Raw genomic sequence first — 21305 nt, forward strand, 5'->3', positions numbered from 1 at the left:
TGCAGCAGATTGCCCATTCTGACATGTCTCTGTCTTGCCAGGCGGCTTCGCTCAGGAGCGAACTCCCATGCTGACCACTCCACCCTTTGCCTGAGTGGTTTTCTCCATCAGCGGGCTGTACCATCCTGACTTCTCCCTCATCCCCCAGTGGTTTCTCCCAGCAGGTATTGCTCTCCGCCCTGTGCTGTATCCCGACGGGCCATTTATGTTTTCTAAATAGAACATAGAGCGCCAGACCCCATTTCCAATACCCCCCTCCTAGACAAGGGCCAGCCTCCTGCATTCTTACTGACGGTTCCTCCCTCGCTCAGTGAAAACCCGCAGGAGGTCTCGTCCTCCGCTGTACGGAATGGACAAGCTTTCAAGATGGCGGCCCGAGCGCAGGTGCTCCACTGGGTGCGGCCATGTTCTCAGCCCGACAGCGCCGTACGGAATCTGCGCAATGTCTCCAGCAGCCTGTCTGCGCTGGCCTCTTGGCTGAATGCCCCTTCCAAGTAATTCAGAAGCATGCGCAATACCAACAGCCATAAGGGGCGGTGCTACAGGCCTGACCGGAAGCGGAAGTGGCCCTCGACAGGTTTGGTTGTTTTTTTTTTTTTTTTTGGCTGCTGGTGCCTGGAGCGTCTCCGCGTTTTAATCCCAAGAGGTACCTGAGATGATTTTGGTTGGTCGCGATTAGGGATTCTGTGGGGTCAGTGACGGAGGGGTTGTCCGTGGAGTCATGATGATGGCTTCGAGGTTCAGTGACGGGGGAGGTCTGTGGCGTCCGTTGATGAGTTTTGGGAGGTTGGTGATAGGGGCCTCTGGGCAGTGGGGATCTTTGGGGTGAGTCACTGGGATTTGTGGGTTCAGTGGTGGGAGTCAGGTCAGTGACAGGGCCTGTGGCGTCAGCTCTGGGGATCTGTGGGGTCTGTGATGAGTTTACTTTCTAAACATTCACAACTTTGGTGCATAGCATTTTCTTTATTGTTCAAATCTCAGTGTTTTGGGTTTTTTAAAAATTTCAGTTATTTTTTCTTTGACCCATGAAGTACATTCTCTTTCACATAATGCCTGTGGGTAATGCTCGAGTTTAAGAATTTTTTTATGGCCTAGTTCATGGTCAGTTTTCATAAATGTCACCTCTAGTACATAAAAACGGTGTGTATTCTCTATTAATTGTATTGTTTCATATTATATTAAGCAGATTTTTGTCTGCTTAATTAATTACAGAGAAAGGTACGCTCACACTGGGCAGGTGATTTGTCCACTTGTCCTTCCTTCTGTCTGTTTCTGCTTTATGTATTTGAAACGATTATTAGGAACAGCTATGTGTATTTTTAGTAATAGATATGACTAAATAACTCAAAAGATGTTATAGCAATTCAAGCTCCCACCCACAATCTGTACAAGAGCTCATTTCCCCAAATGCTTTCCAGCACGGGATTCTTTTTGTTAAGTTTCTGCAGTATTGAGGGAGAATTACATCTCATTGCTCTGATGCATTTTCCTGTTAGTAAAGTTGGCATTGTTCTGGTTAATTGCCATTTAAATGTCCTTTCCTGTGAATTTTTATATCCTTTGTCTGTTTTTTTTCTGAGCTTTTTCTTTTTTTTTGATTGCTAGATGTTTTTTTCTTTTAAATATTAGGGATAGCCTATCATCACATATTGAAAATTTTTTGTCTGTATCTTCGTTTTGATTTATAAGGTGTATTTTAACATGTAATTAAGAAACATCATATAATCAGAAATATTTGTTCTCTTATAATTTCTGGGTTTTCTCTCAGGTGAATAAAGTCCCTCCTACCCCACTACAACATTGTACAAACATATACTCCTAAAATTTATTTTAATATTCTTTGTGTTTTTTAAAGTACATATACTTAAAATATCTGGTCCTGCTGGAATTCGGTCTAACGTACAGTGTGTGACGGGGATCTGGTGTGTTTTGTTCCAGGCGGATGGCCAGTTATGTCAGCGGCATTGACACAATGAATGTCTTGTTCACACTTAATTGTATGTCACTTTTGTCATACGTATTAATCAGTATTGTCTGGTTTGTTGTTTTACTTGTTTTGATTACATTGTTTTTGTGTTAAGTTTTAATATCTAATAGTGCATGGTAATTGCTAGTATTTATTGCCGGCTTCTTGTGTGCCGGGGGTGTATTGAGTACTTTATGAGCATCATCTCATTTAATTTTCATAACTCTATCAGGTAGGCACTTCCATTTTTGTTTTTGAAGCTGAAACTGAAATAATTTCTTCACGTTCTCATGGCTGAAAGGTGGCAGAGCTGCCATTCAGATCTTCAGGAATGTTAGTCTATATCTCATGGTTTTTCTCCTATTTTACCTTGACTAGTACCTGTCACAGGTTTTATTAAACTTTGTATTCTCCACAGGACTGGTTCTCAAAACATGATTCCTGGAATAGCATCTGCATCACCTGGGCTCTGGTTAGAAATGCAGATTCTTGGGCTCTGCTGTGGTCTGAATGTTTGTGTCCCCCCACCCCCAAATTCATATGTTGAAATCCTGACCCCCAAAAGTATGGTATTAGAAGGTGGGGCCTTTGGGAGATGATTAGGTCATGAGGGGGGAACCCTCAGGAATGCGATTGGTGCTCTTATGAGAGACCCCACAGAGCTCCCGAGCCCCTTCCACCGTGTGAAGACACGGCGAGAAGTCTCGGCTGTGAACCAGGAAGAGGGCCCTCACCAAGATGTGATTATGCTGGCGCCTTCATCTTGGACCTCCCAGCCTCCAGAACCGTGAGCAATACATTTCTCTCGTTTATAAGCCACCTAGTCTGTGGTCTCTGTTAGAGCAGCCCAAACAGACTAAGACAGGCCCTACCCAAGATCTGCTGAGCGATAAATTGTGAGAGTGAGCCTGAGAATTTTTAACTAGTTTAACAAACCCTCAGATGCACACTCAAGTTTGAGAACCAATGCTCTGCGGTGTCTTGCTCAGGGAACTACACCGTGGTGTTCCCAAGGAACATTTATGTGATGAATATTAAGTGACTGACCACGTGTACATTGTCTTTCCAGGTTCCTTGGTGTCTCTGGGGAGCCCCTGGGCCAGATCTTCCTCCACACTCCAGCCTACCTCTACCCCAGCAGCCCTGCTTGAGTTCACAGATGCCCATCAAGCTTTAGGCTCTTGAGAGAATAAAGGTTGAGACCCGACATGACCATGCCAGCTAATTGGACCTCTCCCCAGAAATCCTTGGTCCTGGCTCCTGAGGAACATGGCAGCTCATGTGAGGTGAGGAGGAGGAGTCCCAGGGGGTGGAGAATTTATCCCAGAAACAGATATCTCTGGTCTGTCGCCAGAGCCTCAGGGCACAGGCAGACGGGCCACAGGAAGCAGCCAGACTCTCCTCCTGCCCCTGAAACATCTTGTCTTTTTGCCAAGACTGAGCCACACGTGGGTAACGTCTCCACATCTAGAGCCCAACTGTATGACAGTGAGAAGTAGAATGGCAAGGAAAACTCTTCTTTAGTTTGTCCTCATGCTGTATTGATCTTTTGACTGAGGATAAAATTCGTGTTTAGAAGTCACTTTTATGCAGAATTTTGAAAATGTTTCTTTACTTCTTCCTAAACTGCTTCCTCCCAACACAAGTATTTTCACTCTTCTCTTTCTGAAGTTGCTGTTTTTTAGATGTTGGTTCTCCATTTTTTTCCTCTACTATTTTGTATTTCTTTGCTACTCTCATTTTTTATAAATAAAAAGTTTGTTAACTTTGTCTTCCAGCTCTTTATGAGTTTCTCATTACTGTTATCAATATTCTAATTCAGAGTTGTAATTCAAAGTTTTAATTTTCAAAAACTCTAGTTTGTTTTATAAATATTCTGTTTCATTAGCATCCTGCTCTTTCACAGATGTAATCTATTTCTTATCTCTCTGAAGATATTGTGGTAGTTTATTAGGAATAGTTTAGTTTTTTGAATAGGTAATATATACACTTAGTTCAGAAATTAAAGAAATGTAGGAAAGAATTCAGGGGAAAACACAATAGTGAAAGAAACTCAGGGGAACGACAGGACTGTGGTTTGCCCACCTCTGTTCCCAGCTTGCCCAAGTTGCCCCCATACAAATGACCAATCCTATTAGTTTTCTTTGCTTAATTTATTTATGCAAATAAAAACCATTATAAATCTTTTTTCTTTGCATTTCACAAAAAGTGGCATACTAGACACATTTTTGCTCATGGCTTTTCTAACATTTGGTAAAATACAATGCATGTTATGAACAATGCAGTGGTGGACATTCTTGTCATGTTTTCTCTTTCTATCATATATATGAGAAGTAGTGGAATTTCAGTTCAGGCTTTTAGTTGAAGGCGATGAATCTTAGCTGAATCTCAGTGAGCCTCCACTTCTGTTGCTGTTGGGCAATTCTGTGATTGGGTATCTTAATATTTCTCTAGAAGATAGGAAAAATGGAGCGAGATGATAGCTGTAATTGGTAAAGCAGCAGCAGTCACTTGTATTAGCCAGAATAAGGGGATGTTTGGTCACTTATGTGGTTTGAACAATGTTCTGATTTTTGTCTGTGCTCAGATATGATTACAGAGTTGTCTTGGTTTTGTTCTTCATCATCACCGTCAGAGAGGGGTCTTGTTTGATGTTGGTGTTCTGTATTTTTTTTTTAAAGTTACTTTCTCCAATTCTTTTGTTTATTTATTTTATTGGTGAAGAAGGTTGGCCCTGAGCTAACATCTGTGCCAGTCTTCCTCTGTTTTGTATATGGGATGCCGCCATAGTGGTGTGTAGGTCCGTGCCCAGGATCCAAACCCATGAACCCCCAGGCTACCGAATCGGAGCACTCTAACTTAACCACTACACCAGTGGGCCAGCTCTGGTGTTCTGTATTTTTGTGTAACAAGAGAACACCATGACATAACTGATCCTGCCTGGCCAGCTCCTAGCAACACTGATGACGAACTGGTAGTGCCAGGCCAACTCTCAGCTGTCAGGGGCTGCTTTTCTCCTCATTTCAAAATAAAGGAATGGAAAAATTGTCTGAGAAACAAAAACCAAAAGAAAGCTAGGGCTACAATTTTAGGAACAGATCAAAGGGAATTTAAGATGAAAAACGTCCAAAGGGGTGAAGAGGGAGTTCAAACTTACAAAAGTAGTGACATATTAATTATAAAAATTGTCAACGTTATTTAACTAATGATATACTTTGAACAATATTAAGTAAAAATGAACAGAAATCATTAAATATACCACTAACCATTTTATCAACTGTTCTCAAAAACTTATTGAGCAAAGCAAAAAAATATATAAACCTTTGCTATAATATTGATTCTGTTCTCTGACGAAGAGCATTAACTTAGAACTAGAAAACAAAAGGCTTTTGTGTAACCTTGTGAATGGACTTAATGCCACTGAACTGCACATTTAAAAATGGTTAAAATGGTAAATTTCATGTTATGTATATTTTACCACAATTTTAAGAAAATAATTTTTTTTTAAAGTAAAAGGCTAGCAAAAAGAAACCCCTATATCTGAAAACCTTAAATTTTTTTCCTACATAAATATTTTTTAAAGGAAAAATCATAAAGGATCTTCTTAGAGAATTCTTTGAGTTGAATTTAAATAAAGTACTACATTTTATAGTTGTGTGATGAAGCTAAACGGTAGATGTAGGGAAAAAATATAGATTTAAATGCCTTTTTAAGGAATGCTGTAAGTTTGGGAGTAAAAAAGACCTAAGGTATGAGTTACACTTTCATTTGAAGAAGTTAGAAAAAGATGTGTGTGTGTAGGGTGTGACTATGCAAGTGGATGAAAGAGAAAAATTAAAGCACGTCTGGAATTCATTTTGGATTGTGTCCTTGTCACGTTTAATACTTTTTCCCTAGAATTCAGCTCTGGCCACTCAGGATGGAGGCCGCTGTTTCCTTTCTGTTGCCGTTTCCAAATGGGCCTTTGCTCATCCTCTAACTGTCGTCCGTGAGAGTCCGCGAGCATTTCTTCTGTACAGCTGTGGAAAGATGCGTTTTGTGTTACACTTCTGATGTGGTTGCTTCTTTTGTACCTTTCACTCTATACTCTGTATTTTTGCTTTGTTTCTGTGTCCCTTCTGGCAGTTTCAAAGGTTTGGATTCTTTTTTGTTTGGTTCTTTTAGAGACACCTTTATAACATTAGCTTGTTGAACCAAATCTTCTAATTTCTTGTTTTAGACAACATCTGTTAAATTTGTACTGTGAATAATGGTGAGAGTTCTGTACTGCCACTTCACGGATTCTTTTGTTTGTTGGATGTCTTTATTCAACTATTTTTCTTTTTTCTATTTTCCTTTAAAAATCCGTATTTCCATTTCATGTAGCTCACTTGTGTCAGTCTACTCTTTGCCATTTTTTGTGTTTTCACAGAATGTTTTCATTGCTTTCAGAGAGACCTTGATTTCTGTGTTGCTTTTTCTTTCTTTTTCACTCCTTTACTGATTTCTGCCCATTTACTTTTCAAAAATTTAAATAACCATTTCTTTAGCCTGTTTTCCCATATTTCTTCCTTAGACTCTTAATATCCCTATTTATTTTAAGTAGTTAATTATTTGAGTGAATTCCTTGAATTCGTGGTGAATGTGTTTTCTTCTAACGTGTGGCAATTTATTTCTAGCATGTTCCTTTTAATCTCCTCTCTTTTTTTCTTTCATTCTTTTTTCTTATGGTATCTTTGTACATCAGCAGATGTTTATTATTATCTGTGAGTGAGATTTTTTCCTGGACAAACTGTTTATAAGAAGCTCATTTGCTAAGGAGTCAAAGATACAAATATGACATCTTGATCCCCTGTTAAATTCTTGATGACATTGGGTTTGGGGGCTGTGGGTTTGGTGTGTGTAGGGTGTGAATATACAAGTATATGAAAGAGAAAAATTAAGGCACATATATTCTTTTCAAGTATATAGGGAACATTTTCAAAGAACCAGAAGGACCTATGATTAGAATATACAACTATGTACTGGGGTCTTTGGGGAGAAGAAGAAGAAGAAAAAAAATAGTTTTCAAGCATCTTAATTTAAGACATTAGAAACCACACATATCTGTAATACTTTGAGTATTCTTGTCCTGCCCGCATGCTCATTCCCTCCCCTGAATTCAGTGACCTGCTGTGTATGGACAACTCCTGAATCTTCATCTCTAATGGCTCTCTGTCCAGCTGCCCAATGCACATCCTCCTATATGTCTTACCACCTAAATCTCAATATGTACAAAATTTAAATCATTATTTCTTGTCTTCTTCCCCCAGCCTCCTCCTCTAGTTCTTAGTTCTGGGTCTGTGGCACCAGAATCTACAGTTATGCAAAAGTGGTGGCTGAGAATTATTTGAGTCCCTTTTTCTCACCTTCACACTCGCTATCAATTTACCTTCCTTAATAATGAATATCAAGCCCTTCTCTAGCCTGACTGCAGCCTTGCTCTACACCAGAGAGAAATGCGTATCCTCTCATAGGACTGTGCCTGGGGCCTTGTGACTGATCTTCCAGTCTTGCTCATTCTAAAATACCTGTTTTGAGAATATTCTTTCCTCTGCTTGCTTTGAGTTTATTTTCTTCTTTTTCCAGTTTCGTGAGGTAGGAATTTAGATTATTGATTTGAGAACATTCCCCTTTCCTTTTTTTTAATTTATATATTATTGACATATAACATTCTGTTAGTTTTAGGTATATAACATGATTCAGTATTTGTATATATTGTGAAATGATCACCACAATAAGTTTAATTAACATCCATCACAACAGTTACAATTCTTTTTTCTTATGATGAAAACTTTTAAGATTTACTCTCTTATTAACTTTCAAATATACAATACAGTATTGTTAACTATAGTCACAATGCTGTGCGTTCCATCCCCACGACTTACTTATTTTATAACTGGAAGTATGTACCTTTTGACCACCTTCACTGATTTTGCCTACTACCTACCCCTTGCCACTGGAAATCACTAATCTGGTCTCTGTATCTATGACTTAAGGGGTTTTTTTTAGATGCCACATATAAGTGAGATCATATGATATTTGTCCTTCTCTGACTTACTTCAATTAGCATAATTTCCTCAAGGTTCATCTATGCTGTTGCAAATGGCAAGAGTTCCTTCTTTTTTATGGCTGAATAATATTCCATTGTACAAGTATGCCACATTTTCTTTATCCGTTCATCCATTGACAGACACTTGGGCTCCTTGCATGTCTTGACTGTTGTGAATAATGCTGCAGTGAACATGAGAGCACAGGTATCTTTTCGAGTTAGTGTTTTTGTTTCTTTTGGATAAATACCTAGAAGTGGAATTGCTGGATCATATGATAGTTCTATTTTTAATTTTTTGAGGAACCTCCATACTGTTTTCCATAGTGGTTACCAGTTTATACGCTTACCAACAGTGCACAACAGCCCTTTTCTCCACATCCCCATCAACACTTGTTATTTCTTATATATATATTTTTTTTGATAATAGCTATTCTAACAAGTGTAAGATGATATTTCATTCTGGTTTTTTTAATTTGCATTTCTCTGATGATTAATGATGTTGAGCACCTTTTCATGTACCTGTTGGCCATCTGTGTGTCTTCTTTGGAAAAATGTTCACATTCTCTGCCCATTTTTTTAGTTGGATTGTTTCCCTTTTTCTAATTTAAACAGTGCTATAAATTTCTCTTTCAGCATTGCTTTATCTGCATCCCACAGATTTTGATGTTATTTTTTTCACTTTCTTTCAGTTATTTGTATTTTCTAAATTTCTTTTGAGAATTCCTCTTTGATATGGGTTATTTAGAACTGTGTTGTTTAATTTCCAAATATTTTGTGACTTTCCAGATAGCTTTTGTTATTATTTTCTAATATGATTCCTTTGGAGATTTTTCTGTTGTCTTTCTGTTGTTGATTTTTAGTTTGATTCCATTATGGTCAGAGAACATGCTTTGTTATTATTTTAATTCTTTTCAATTTGTTGAGGTTTGTTTTATGGACTAGGATATAGTCTATCTTGGTCATTGTTCTGTGGGTGCTTGAAAAGAATGTGTATTCTCTTGCTCTTGGATGGAGTATTGTATAAATATTGATTAGATCCTGTTTGTTCTTCTGTAACGTTGATAATTTCCTGTCTGTTATTTCTATAACTTGCTGAGTGTGGGGTGTTCAAGTCCCTATAATCATTTTTTTAAATGTTTATGACTCCACATGGAAATCACTATTCCTTCAGTTCTCCATTTTCAGATTAGATTTTTTATATGGGTGATTATGTTTATTTAGAAACATTTTATTATGGAAGAAAATGTAAATGTATACAAAAGTAAAGAGAATAGTATAAGGAGACCTTGTGTCTTTTGTACCTATTGCCCAGCTTTATTAGTCATCAACGTTCTGCCATTCTTAGGTCATCTAAAACTACCGTCTCTCCTCCAAATGCTGGGTCATTTTCAAGTACATCCCAAACACCATGTATTATCTGTAAATACTTTGATATGTATCTCTAAGAGATGAGAATTCTTTTTTCCTTCCTTTTTGTTTAACATAACCAGTAAGCCATTATCACACCTAAAACATAATAATGTCAATTTCTAGATATTATGTAATACCCAGTTATTGTTTTAATTTCTCTAAACATGCCATAAATGTCTTTTTATTGTTGGTTTGTTTTAATTGAGAGCCAAACAAGGTCCACAAGTTGCATTTGGTAGTATGAGTCTGAAGTCTCTTTTAATAAAGACAAGATTCCCCTCCAGGGACTGGCCCCATGGTGTAATGGTTAAGTTCACGCACTCTGCTTTGGTGGCTGGGGTTCACAGGTTTGCATCTCAGCCATGGAACTACACACCACTCATCAAGCCATGCTGTGGCAGTGTCCCACATACAAAATAGAGGAAGATTGACACAGATGTTAGTTCAGGGACAATCTTTCTCACCAAAAAAAACCGAAAGAAAAGAAAATTCTCCTCCATATTTTTTCTGTTTGAATTTAATTTTTGAAGAAACAGTTCATTTTCTGCCTTCTGGATTTAGCTGACATTTTGGTCTTGATATTGTTTAATATGTTCCTCTGTCCTTCACGTTACCTATGAGTGATTTGTTTGATCTGGAGGCTTAATGAGATTTAGGTTAGATTTTTCTCTTTTTTTTGGCAAGAATACTTAATGGATGGTATAGTGAAATTAATTACTATGTCATGTCCGGAGGCACATAATATCTGGTTATCTCTCTTTTTGTGATATTAAAATCGATCAGTGGATGCAGATGTTATTAGCTGATCTATCCATTATAAACTTCTCTTCAGCGTTTCACCTGAAACAGTTGAGCAACCATTAATGGTCATTGTCTAAATCTATTTTTCATTAGGAGTTACAAAATGATGATATTCTGATTCTATCCTAAGTTCTTCATTTATTAGCTAGAGTCATCCTATAAGGAACTTTGCCTCATCATTTATTTGGTTATCCTGCAATACAGATCTTATAGAAAGAAATTTTAATATAAATCTGATACCTTAATTACCTTTTCTTAAAGTAAAAAATCCAGACTTGTTCTTTGATCAGACTGTTTTTCCCACAACCACCTTCCTGACGTGTCATGCAGACTTCTCTCCATTTGCAAAGAGCTGTTTGCTGTTCCTCAAACTCATCATGTATTTTCCTTTCTCCACAGTTTCACTGTTTTATTTTCTGGGAAATGAACTACCTCTCCTCTCCATTCTGTATTACACTTCTCATCCTCCAACTTAAATTCTTCAACTAATATAAACTTGTTCCCCCATGCAGCCCTTTTTGGGCCCTGAGTGTGTTGCACATAGAGGTTTACTTTTTGTCACCTTAGTGAATTTGTGTCTTCTTTTTCTCTTCTTTTAAAACTTAGGTCTTGTTTACTTTCCAAGTCTTTTAATTGTTAGACGATTAGAAACATATATAATTATCTCTGTGTTCCCAGGACTAGCATAATGGCTGGTCCTAGATTGCTCAGAAACTGTATCGCATGTGGTTCATCTAGTTGCTGGAAGACTATAAAAGAGCCTATTTCAATCTTCAGTTTTGAAAAACAATTGACTGTAATATGGAACAAATAGCAGAAGTTCCTTATTGGATTTCTTTCTTCTACAAGATATTATGTAAAAGTAGATATTTAGTATGCACCCTATGTGAAATATCATTTTTTAAAAGTTCCTGGATTATGCAGGTATATGCATTTGTCAAAACTGAAAATGGTACCCTCAGGATTTGTACATTTCATTTTTTGTAAATTTTACTTTAAAAAAAGGTAAACAAATGTTATACTCTAGTCAATGTTTTGCATTCTGAAGTATTTAGGAGGAAGTGTACTGGCATCTACAGTTTACTTTGAAATGCTCAAAAAAGTAAGATATCTCTACGGATGGATAAAAACGTATGGCTAAAATGTGTGATAAAACAAGTAAAATGTTAGTGATAGAATCTAAGTGTTGGGTATATAGGTTTTCACTCTGCAATTCTTTTAAATTTTCTGTATGTTTGAAAACTTTCATAGTAGCATATTAGGGAAATGGGAGTGAGTTAAAAAAGGGGGTAAATTAACAAAATCTGCATTCCATATTCTTATAGTTTTTCCATCCCCCAAAGGTAACCATTCACATTGAACAGGAATCTGCTCTTACAGGGATCAGTGTCCTTCAAGGACGTGGCTGTAGATTTCAGCAGAGAGGAGTGGCAGCATCTAGACCTTGCTCAAAGAAACCTGTACCGAGATGTGATGCTGGAGACCTACAGCCACCTGCTCTCAGTAGGTAAGCACAGTCACCCGCGTGTCTGAGAGAAGGCCCCACTGAGAGTGTTTCCAAATTCTCAGTTGCTGAATGCTGTGAGACATCTGAAATATGTGATGATCTGTCCTTGATTTGTCCAGGATTCTTTATCCCTTTTGAGCACTCTGAATATTCCTCTATTCCCATAGATGTATGGTAACTTTCCTGAAGAACAAAGCCTTGTTGAACAAGGCTTTATTGATTGGGCTCAGAAATACAGTTAGCTGGACCCAGACCTTTTCTCCTTTCTCTTGAACAGGGTATCAAGTTCCTGAACCAGAGGTTTTCATGTTGGAGCAGGGGAAGGAGCCATGGGCACTGCAGGCTGAGAGCCAGTATCAGAGCTGTCCAGGTGAGTGAGTATGACGCAGACTGATGGGAGACAGGGGAGTAAATCTCAGCTGTCTTGAGAAAGACTGGCATCTTTGAAATGTGATTAAGATGACTCTTCTGGAAGGTTCTAAATTTTTTGTACTGCTTGAAGACCCTTGAGATTGGCCTCTCAAATAACTAAATACCTTCTACACAAATGCCTTTTGTCATTTCTAACTATCTTCTTCCTTGGCTTTTTGGAGTCTGTATATCATGTACCAATCTGCCTCATTAAAGATTTTTTTTCTTGGTTGTGCTTCTTTTCTGTAACATTCTTTTTCTCTCTACCTTCCCCATTGTCTGAGATTCTTTCTTTATGGCTTCAGGCATTCATGGATCTTCTTTCTTTCAAAGTTCGTATATGTCACACAGTTCCACTGCTGCTAGTCCTCTTTCATTTCTTTTTTTCTCACTGTGAGACGCTTCAGAACTTTATCCAACTAGGCTCTCATCTCATTTTCTCCATAGATGCTGACATGAGATTTCTCACTTCCTCATTCCCCATGCCTTTTGTCCAAGTGATAACTTAGGGGGTCACTGTCACTTAACCTGTAGGAGTATCTCACTTTTCACTTGAGTGACTTCACATTGACTGGAGTCTCTTTGCTTGCTTGGCTGATTATTGTAATCACTTTATTTCTGTACTTCACATGACAAGTTGACTTTGATTGTGGGCCTCATTCAGGGGATGCTATCACCATTGGTCTAAGGATTCTGTATTATTTTATTTTTTAATTTATTTGTTTTTCTTTCTTTCTCCATGCCCATCTCACTTACCACCGTAGGCAATTGTTTTATATGATGGAGACATTTTTTAATTCATGCATGTTCTTTTAAAATTTAAAGTGACTTGAGATATGTATTATTGGGTTATATAAATGTTATCGTGCTATGTATCTTGTTCTTTGTCTTACTTTTTCCACTTCTGCTCATGGTGCAATGTGTTCATAAAGTTTATTTCCTCTGACTGCTAAATTGTGTTCCAGAATGTTTCCTGTCACCACTATCACCAAGCCTCCTGGAGGAGCCAGTGATTCACCCTCATCCTTTTCTCTGGGTTCAGCCTGAATGGGCCATATGACCCTCCCCTCTAGCCTCTGCTAGCTGCTCTTTGAGCTAAAATTATCTCCTCATTTTCCTTTGAGAAGGAGCATTTGGGTTTCAAACCTCACAGCAGATAATTTCTGAAAAAGCTTTCTACACTCAGAGGGAAAGTGATGCTATACAAGTGATGTTTTGTTGTATTTCATTCTAGAAGAATTGTGGCAGATTGGTGACGAGGTAAAGAGCTGTCAGCCAAGAGAAAACAAATCTTTAAGAGATGTTGCTTTCATCAAGAAAATATTGACTACAGAGAGAGATTATGAATATAAGAACATTAGGAAAATAATTCATGTGAACCGAAACATTTCTTCCCTAAGACGACCCCATCAGTGTGACTCATTTGGAAATGCTTTGAAGCATAATTTAGATTTACACAGTCATAATAGAAACAGTGCATCAAAGAACATTAATAAGGTTACCGAATATGGTAAAATTTCTTCCTGTACTGACCATGAGTGTACTCCAGCAGGAGAGAAATTATGGGACCATAATCAATATGGAAAAATCCTCAGCTATAAACAAGCACCCTCTCAACATCAGAAAATTCATACTGGGGAGAAATCTTATGAATGTGCTGAATTTGGAAAGATCTTCACCCAGAAGCCACAACTCAAGGTACACCTGAAAGTTCATACAGGAGAAAAACTCTATGTATGTATTGACTGTGGGAAGGCTTTTGTACAGAAGCCAGAATTCATTACACATCAGAGAACCCACACTAGAGAGAAGCCCTATAAGTGCAGTGAATGTGGAAAAGCTTTTTTCCAAGTATCTTCTCTTTTCAGGCATCAGAGAATTCATACTGGAGAAAAACTCTATGAATGCAGTGAATGTGGGAAAGGCTTCTCTTATAACTCAGATCTCAGTATACATCAGAAAATTCATACGGGAGAGAGACATCATGAATGCACTGATTGTGGCAAAGCATTCACACAAAAGTCCACACTCAGGATGCATCAGAAAATTCATACAGGTGAGAGATCCTATATATGTATTGAATGTGGCCAGGCCTTCATCCAGAAGACACACTTGATTGCACATCGAAGAATTCATACTGGAGAAAAACCATATGAATGCAATAACTGTGGAAAGTCCTTCATTTCCAAGTCACAACTCCAGGTGCATCAACGAGTTCACACAAGAATGAAACCCTTTATATGCACCGAATATGGGAAAGTCTTCAGTGGTAGCTCCAACCTCATTACACATAAGAAAGTTCAAATTAGAGAGAAATCTTCTGTTTGTACTGAATGTGGTAAGGCCTTTACCTATAGGTCAGAGTTGATTATACATCAGAGAATTCACACTGGAGAAAAACCTTATGAATGCAGCAATTGTGGAAAAGCCTTCACTCAGAAGTCAGCACTCACAGTGCATCAGAGAATTCATACAGGAGAAAAATCATATGTATGCCTGAAATGTGGGCTAGCCTTCATCCAGAAGGCACACTTGATTGCACATCAAATAATTCATACGGGAGAGAAACCTTATAAATGTAGTCATTGTGGGAAATCCTTTACTTCCAAGTCACAACTGCACGTGCATAAACGAATTCATACAGGAGAGAAACCCTATATGTGCACTAAATGTGGGAAAGCATTCACCAACAGGTCAAATCTCATTACACATCAGAAAACTCATACAGGAGAAAAATCCTATATATGTCCTAAATGTGGCAAGGCCTTCACACAAAGGTCAGACTTGATTACACATCAGAGAATTCATACTGGAGAGAAACCTTATGAATGCAGTACCTGTGGAAAAGCCTTCACCCAGAAGTCACATCTCAATATACACCAGAAAATTCACACTGGAGAGAGACAGTATGAATGCCATGAATGTGGGAAAGCTTTCAACCAGAAATCAATACTCATTGTGCATCAGAAAATTCATACAGGAGAGAAACCCTATGTTTGCACTGAGTGTGGAAGAGCCTTCATCCGGAAGTCAAACTTCATTACTCATCAGAGAATTCATACTGGAGAAAAACCTTATGAATGCAGTGATTGTGGGAAATCCTTCACCTCCAAATCTCAGCTCCTGGTGCATCAACCAATTCACACAGGAGAAAAACCGTATGTGTGTGCTGTGTGTGGGAAAGCCTTTAGTGGCAGGTCAAATCTCAGTAAACACCAAAAAACTCACACTGGAGAAAAGCCCTACATCTGTTCTGAATGTGGGAAGACCTTCAGACAGAAGTCAGAGTTGATTATACATCATAGAATTCATACTGGAGAGAAGCCTTATGAATGCAGTGACTGTGGCAAATCTTTTACTAAGAAATCACAGCTCCAAGTGCATCAACGAATTCACACAGGAGAGAAGCCTTATGTGTGTGCTGAGTGTGGGAAGGCCTTCACTGACAGGTCAAATTTGAATAAACACCAGACAACACACACTGGAGACAAACCCTACAAGTGTGTGGTCTGTGGGAAAGGCTTCGTTCAGAAGTCAGTGCTCAATGTGCACCAGAGTATTCACACTTGAGAGAAACAGTATAAGAAAACCTCAGTGAGAGCAGGTCTGATTGTACATTATTGAATTCATGCAGCAAAATAATATATATGTTATCGTAAGTAGAAATGCCCATCAGAATGTTGCATATTACAGAAGAGGACCACTGAGAGGGCCCTGAATGAGGGATGCTCTTCTCACATTGTCACCGGCCTTATTAAACCTTGGGGCATTCATACTGAGAAGGAACTTTGTCCGTTTGATATGTTAGAAGAAGCCTTCTCATGAAAAATACAATGGAACACTGTTACCAAATTCGGCATAGGACAGATTATGTTACATCATGTTAATGATAATCCTGTTTACTGTGGGATAGGAAAAGTCCAACAAGTTGAATGGTAGGACAACATAATATATACGATAGTGACAAACCCTAAGTTCTGTGAGATATTTGTTGCAGAAAACATTGTCTAACAGAAGTTGGGGTATTTTTTCTTTTTTTTTTTCTTGACTCTAACATGGTTGTGCATATCCAATCCCCCATCAATTATTTCCATCAAGAAAGAGATACCACAATAAAAAACAGCTCTTTATGTGTACAGACACAAATCTCAGAGTATATGTTGACTCCCTGTTATCCTCTAGCACCATGACTTGTAATCCCCCTTCTATTAGCCACCAGTAGAGTGCCTCTGACCTTTATCAGTCTCCAGCACATTGCTTTCTGACCCCCATAATTGCATATGGCTGCCCATTAGTGCTCAAGACCATGTTTGCTGACTGCTGTTATCTCCCAGACAGTATTTGCTGACCCTCATTTAGCCCCCAGTGTAGTGTCTTGTGAACTCCTGCTACCCTCAGGAAAGGTTCTGAGGTAAGAATTTTCAGTTCACCTTGGTCAACTCTTCACCCTAGTCTCCCTTTTGCTGTCACAGTTCTTCTGCCTCCTTTGCCTTACTTAATGACCTGACCTGCATAATAACAAATCAATAACTCATTAAAACAAACCCCAACATATCTTCACTGTCTTCTGTGTTCATCTTCATGCCACGTACTCCACAGGCACCTTCTCCCCTATGTGTCTCAAAAAGCATCACTTTAGGTCCTGCCTCAGGGACTTTGCATCTGCAGTGCCCTCTTCAAAGAGCACAGTTCCTTATTATATCTGTGTGGTTCACTGCATGTCTGTCTTCCAGAGGTACCTCTTCACAGAGGCCACCTTTGCCCTTCCCTGCCTGCCTGGTTTAAAGTTCCAACCCCCGACCCTTCCTCCTTTATCCTTTTCCATAACACTTACTACCATGATGCCCTGTATATTTCACTTATTTGTCTATGGCTCCCACACTAGAATGTTTGTCCCTGTTTTGTTCACCATTGTGAGCCTAGACCCATGCCTGACATAGAACAGGTATTCCATAAATGCATAGTGTGGAGTGTTGGCCCTGCTCATTCCGTGACTTCCCTTAGATCCTTTCTGTGTTGCAGCATTAGATGCTCCGAAGGGGAGAACCAACTTACCTAAAACACATCAGACTTTTTCACCTCCAGTCTTTGCCTGAGCTGTGCCTCCTTCCTAGCCCTAAAGCTGTAACATCACTGTAAACCTTTTGGCCTCATGCCGACCTTTTACAGAAGAAAGAACTGAGGCATAGGAAATCCCTCATAGGTGCTTGGCGTTCCAGGATTCCCTGCCATGATTCTGGAATACTACCATCAGCTTCAAAGTGATTACGAAAGAGCCCGTTCACTCTGCCCCAGCATACACCAGCCCAGTTACACCTTGGCAGGGCCTAGCTGATCCCAGAACCTGACCTACAGACCTGCTTATCATGCCCTGACAGGTATGCCCAGCGCTAATAGTACGGAGGGGTCAAGAGCAGACGGGTGGACCTTCCTTGGAAGTTAGGTGTCTGACTCAAGACTGGGGCAGCAGCGACCTCTCAAATGTGGGCAGAGGGTCTGATTGAATGCCCAGCTGCTGGTTGGCTAAACTGGAACTGGCAGAATGGTTCCTTCAGGTCAGTCCTTTGGCAACACTGAGTAGGAAATAGTTGGGTTGTGCAGAGATGTTCTCACCTTTGTGAGTGGCAGCCTGGGAGTTGAGGATGGGGGCAGAAGCTGGTCAAGGGGACAGGGCTGGGGATTCCACTTTTAACTCCCAAATTGGGCGGTGCTTAGTGACACATCCCATTACCCCACCTTAGATCAATGTCTAATCCATCGTTAGCGTCCCTTCATCTCACCCCTTCAGAGTATCTGATGATCCACCATATGCCCTTCCCTATCTTAGAACAATGTCTGGTGACCCACTATTACCTCCTTTTACCTCATCCAGCACTGCATCTGAGGCTTCACTCAATGTCTTGTGACCTACTGTTATCCCCCAAAATAGAACGTTTGCCACCCCCAGGAGGGTGTCTGGAGGTCTTTCCATTACCCTCTTCTTACCCCACCCCAACACAATGGCTGGACCCCCTCCATTACCCTCTTACCTTACTCTAGTACTGTGTTTGTCACCCTTCATTAATTCCAGGAAGTAGTGTCTGGAGAGCTTTTCATTACCTCTCCCACAATTACCCCCAGCATAATGTGTGTTACTTCGCCCCACTTGTGACAAAGCCTGGTAGCCTCCATGCTCCCTGTTTATTCCCACTTTCACATAAGTAGTGATTGATGACCACTTATTACAGTCCTCAGAGTAGGGAACCATAGTACATATTCCCCACCCAACCCAACTATAAATATTATCTCCTGATGCTTTCATTATATGTCTAGCAGGATGGCTTGTGTCCCCCTCTTACTTGTCCATCACAGTAATGGTGACCAGTTATCTTCCATTATCCACCTTGTAGTGTCTGTAACCATCCCCAACACAGCCTGTGGTAATGGTCCCAATACTTCTCTGAACACTGGTGTGTGCCGTTAGCCTGCTTCCCTCCCCCAAGGAAGGGCAATTGACTGATACTGCACCATAAACTCCACATGAGCCATCTACATTTTGGAGCCTTCACTGCCCTCCTCTCTGTAGGACCCCCATTAACAACCAGCACAATGTCTGTTGATGCCCATTACCCACTAACACCATATCTGTGACCCCTCCATTAAATCCTTGTAGTGTCTGCTGTTTCCCTATTGGCCCCCACCACCACAATGTCTGCTGAGTCTCCATTGCCCACTGCTTCCTGAGGCCCCTCAGTGTGGTTACTGCAAGTTCCCTGTTATTGCTTCTCCACTGTTTGCATGGATAGGACCCTGGGGGATGGAAGAGGAATGAGGATGAGGTCCTAGCCTCATAGATCCCTCCAGGGAATTATTGACCTGGAGTGGGCTGGGGAGGATCTGGGGGCCCCAAGAGATCACACGCTGAGCCTCTTCCCATTTACTACACCAAGAGTGATGCAAGCAGAATAGTGAAAGCTGTGGATGTGAATTCAAATCCTGGTGCCAACACTGATCTGCTGAGGGACTCTGGGCCAATGCACCAACCTCCCCCCAGCCTCAATTGCTTGACTTGTAGAATGGAGTTATGGATGATGAAGTGACTTAATATGGGCCCCGTGAAGGGAGTAGGGCCGGTGGAGACCAGAGAGTGTCCTGTTGTTAATAATATTACTAGTTACAAGTTGACATAAGTATCTGACCAACCTCTGCATGGCTGTCCTCAAACCTCACAGAGGGAAACACCTTATTTTACTGTCAATTAGTTTCAATTATTTCTCATTTATATTTATTATAATGTTATAGTACTGAGATATTTTTGAAGTCAGATTTATGAAGTCTAATTTATATACAGTAATATTCACCCTTTTTAGCATACAGTCCTGAGAGTTTTGACAAATATATACAGTTGTGTAATCAACACCCTAATCAAAACAGAATAGTTCCTTCAACTCCCCTAAATTTCTTCTGTTCCCCTTTAGTCAGTCCCTCTCCCCACTCCCAGCCTCTCACATTCACTGATCTCTGTTTTCTACCTCTATAGTTTTGCATTTTCCACAATGTCATTTAAATGTGGAGATATGTATATATAGCCCCTTTTGAGTCCAACTTCTTTTCATTTAATGTCATGTTTTTGAGATTCATCCATATGGTTGTATGAGATACAAATAGAAAATAAGCTGATTAATAGATACCCAACATCATTAGTCATCATCAGGAAAATGTAAATTAAGACGATGGTGAGATAACCACTAATGTGCCTATTTAGAACAGCTAAAAAAATAAAAAATTAAAACATGGTACCAAAAGTTGGCAAAGGTGCAGAGCAATGGAAATTTTCATGTGTTGTTGGTGAGAAGGTAAAATGGTATACCCACTCTGGACAAAAGTTTGGCAAGTTCTTGTAAAGTTAACCATATACTTCTATGATCCAGCAATTGGTCTTCTAGGTATTTACTCTAGAGAAATGAAAACTTATACACATACTTGAATGTTCACAGAAACTGTATTCCTAATTGCCGAAAGATTGGAAATGACCCAAATGTCCATCAATGGGCAAATAAATTATAGTACATCTGTACAATGAAATATACTCAGCTGTAAAAAGGCTGATTTATGACGCCATAAAAAGGAATGATTTGACACAAGTTACAACATAGACGAGTCTCAAAGTATTATGTTTCACCATGTGACAATTTGAATTATATTTGATATGATTATTTATTAGATACTAGATTATATAGATTTGTATATTAGTTATAATTTTATGTGCATATCATACTATAGTAATATTGTGCTTATATAGCACATTATAATATTATTATATATTCCTTATTACAATAAAATTTCTATTTTATATGATAGAAATATGTATTGTAAGATTATATATTAGATTATGTAATTTTTATATTTTGTATGGCAAACTTTCACATAACATTTCAGTTATTTGCATTTTTACATGTTTACATTTCATGTTTGCAATGTAAAGTTACAACTATAATAAAAGAGGGTATACGGAGAGCCTGTAGTTGTAGCTGGTCACCGTTTTTATTATTGTCAACAAACCCAATTCTGGCCGTTCTCAGCATCAAGGAAGCCAGCTCCACTTTGGGCCTGGACGTGTTCTCTGAGGGCGCTCAGCTTCCCAGTGCTCGTGCAGCCTGCTGGTCTTCCCCTCTTTGGAGAGCCCCCAACCTACACCATTGTATCTGAAGTAACACACTTCTTGGCGTCACTTCCTATTTTGTACTGCCTTTGTGTTGCAAGTGCCACTGTCTGACCCGATATTAAATGTTTTTTTGGTTTCTCATTCCCTCCTCCCCACTGGACCGTCAACCTCATGATGCCCAGACTTTGTCTTGTTCCTTCTGTGTCCAAAGCACAGCATGGTGCCAGCAATCAGTACAAGTTTGTTAAGTGAATGAATGAATGATAGCAATAGCATCAAGGTTGACCAAGTGCCCCACATAGAGTGAGCTAAATGCAAGGGGAGCTGCCTGGGAGAGGGGGGTGGGTTGGTTATAGGTCCTGTAATTCGAGATCTAATGCCTCTCCCCATGCCCCAGCACACCTAAGCCCTAACCTTTCCTTGCCCAACCACCCTATCCTTCCCCTCCCCAGTGTATCTGACCTGTGTCCTCCCCCAGTGTCCACATGGTCAGTGT

At 39.5% G+C, this 21305-nt stretch overlaps 1 protein-coding gene across 3 annotated transcripts; it reads left to right on the top strand.

The window, feature by feature from the left end:
* The first annotated feature begins 539 nt into the window (after positions 1-539).
* On the top strand, positions 540-21029 carry LOC106836107 (zinc finger protein 585A). 3 transcript variants are annotated; one of them, XM_014848719.3, is made up of 5 exons: positions 540-646; positions 3036-3252; positions 11628-11754; positions 12032-12124; positions 13400-21029. In XM_014848719.3, the coding sequence occupies exons 2-5, from the start codon at positions 3175-3177 to the stop codon at positions 15733-15735; spliced, it is 2634 nt and encodes an 877-aa protein (XP_014704205.3). In that variant the 5' UTR covers positions 540-646; positions 3036-3174; the 3' UTR covers positions 15736-21029. The 3 variants fall into 3 exon arrangements, with proteins under 3 accessions (XP_014704205.3, XP_070355525.1, XP_070355524.1); XM_070499424.1 differs by lacking the exon at positions 540-646 and adding an exon at positions 673-1997; XM_070499423.1 differs by lacking the exon at positions 540-646 and adding an exon at positions 2034-2753.
* The last annotated feature ends 276 nt before the right edge of the window (positions 21030-21305 follow it).

Source organism: Equus asinus, chromosome 26, assembly GCF_041296235.1.
Source record: "Equus asinus isolate D_3611 breed Donkey chromosome 26, EquAss-T2T_v2, whole genome shotgun sequence".
NCBI lineage: Eukaryota > Metazoa > Chordata > Mammalia > Perissodactyla > Equidae > Equus > Equus asinus.

Excerpts from the sequence above, each read along its gene's own strand:
- LOC106836107 (XM_014848719.3), top strand. The coding sequence starts at position 3,175 with ATGACCATGCCAGCTAATTGGACCTCTCCCCAGAAATCCTTGGTCCTG. Across the intron at positions 11,755-12,031 it reads CAGCCACCTGCTCTCAGTAG|GGTATCAAGTTCCTGAACCA; the intron begins GTAAGCACAGTC and ends TCTCTTGAACAG. Across the intron at positions 12,125-13,399 it reads CCAGTATCAGAGCTGTCCAG|AAGAATTGTGGCAGATTGGT; the intron begins GTGAGTGAGTAT and ends ATTTCATTCTAG.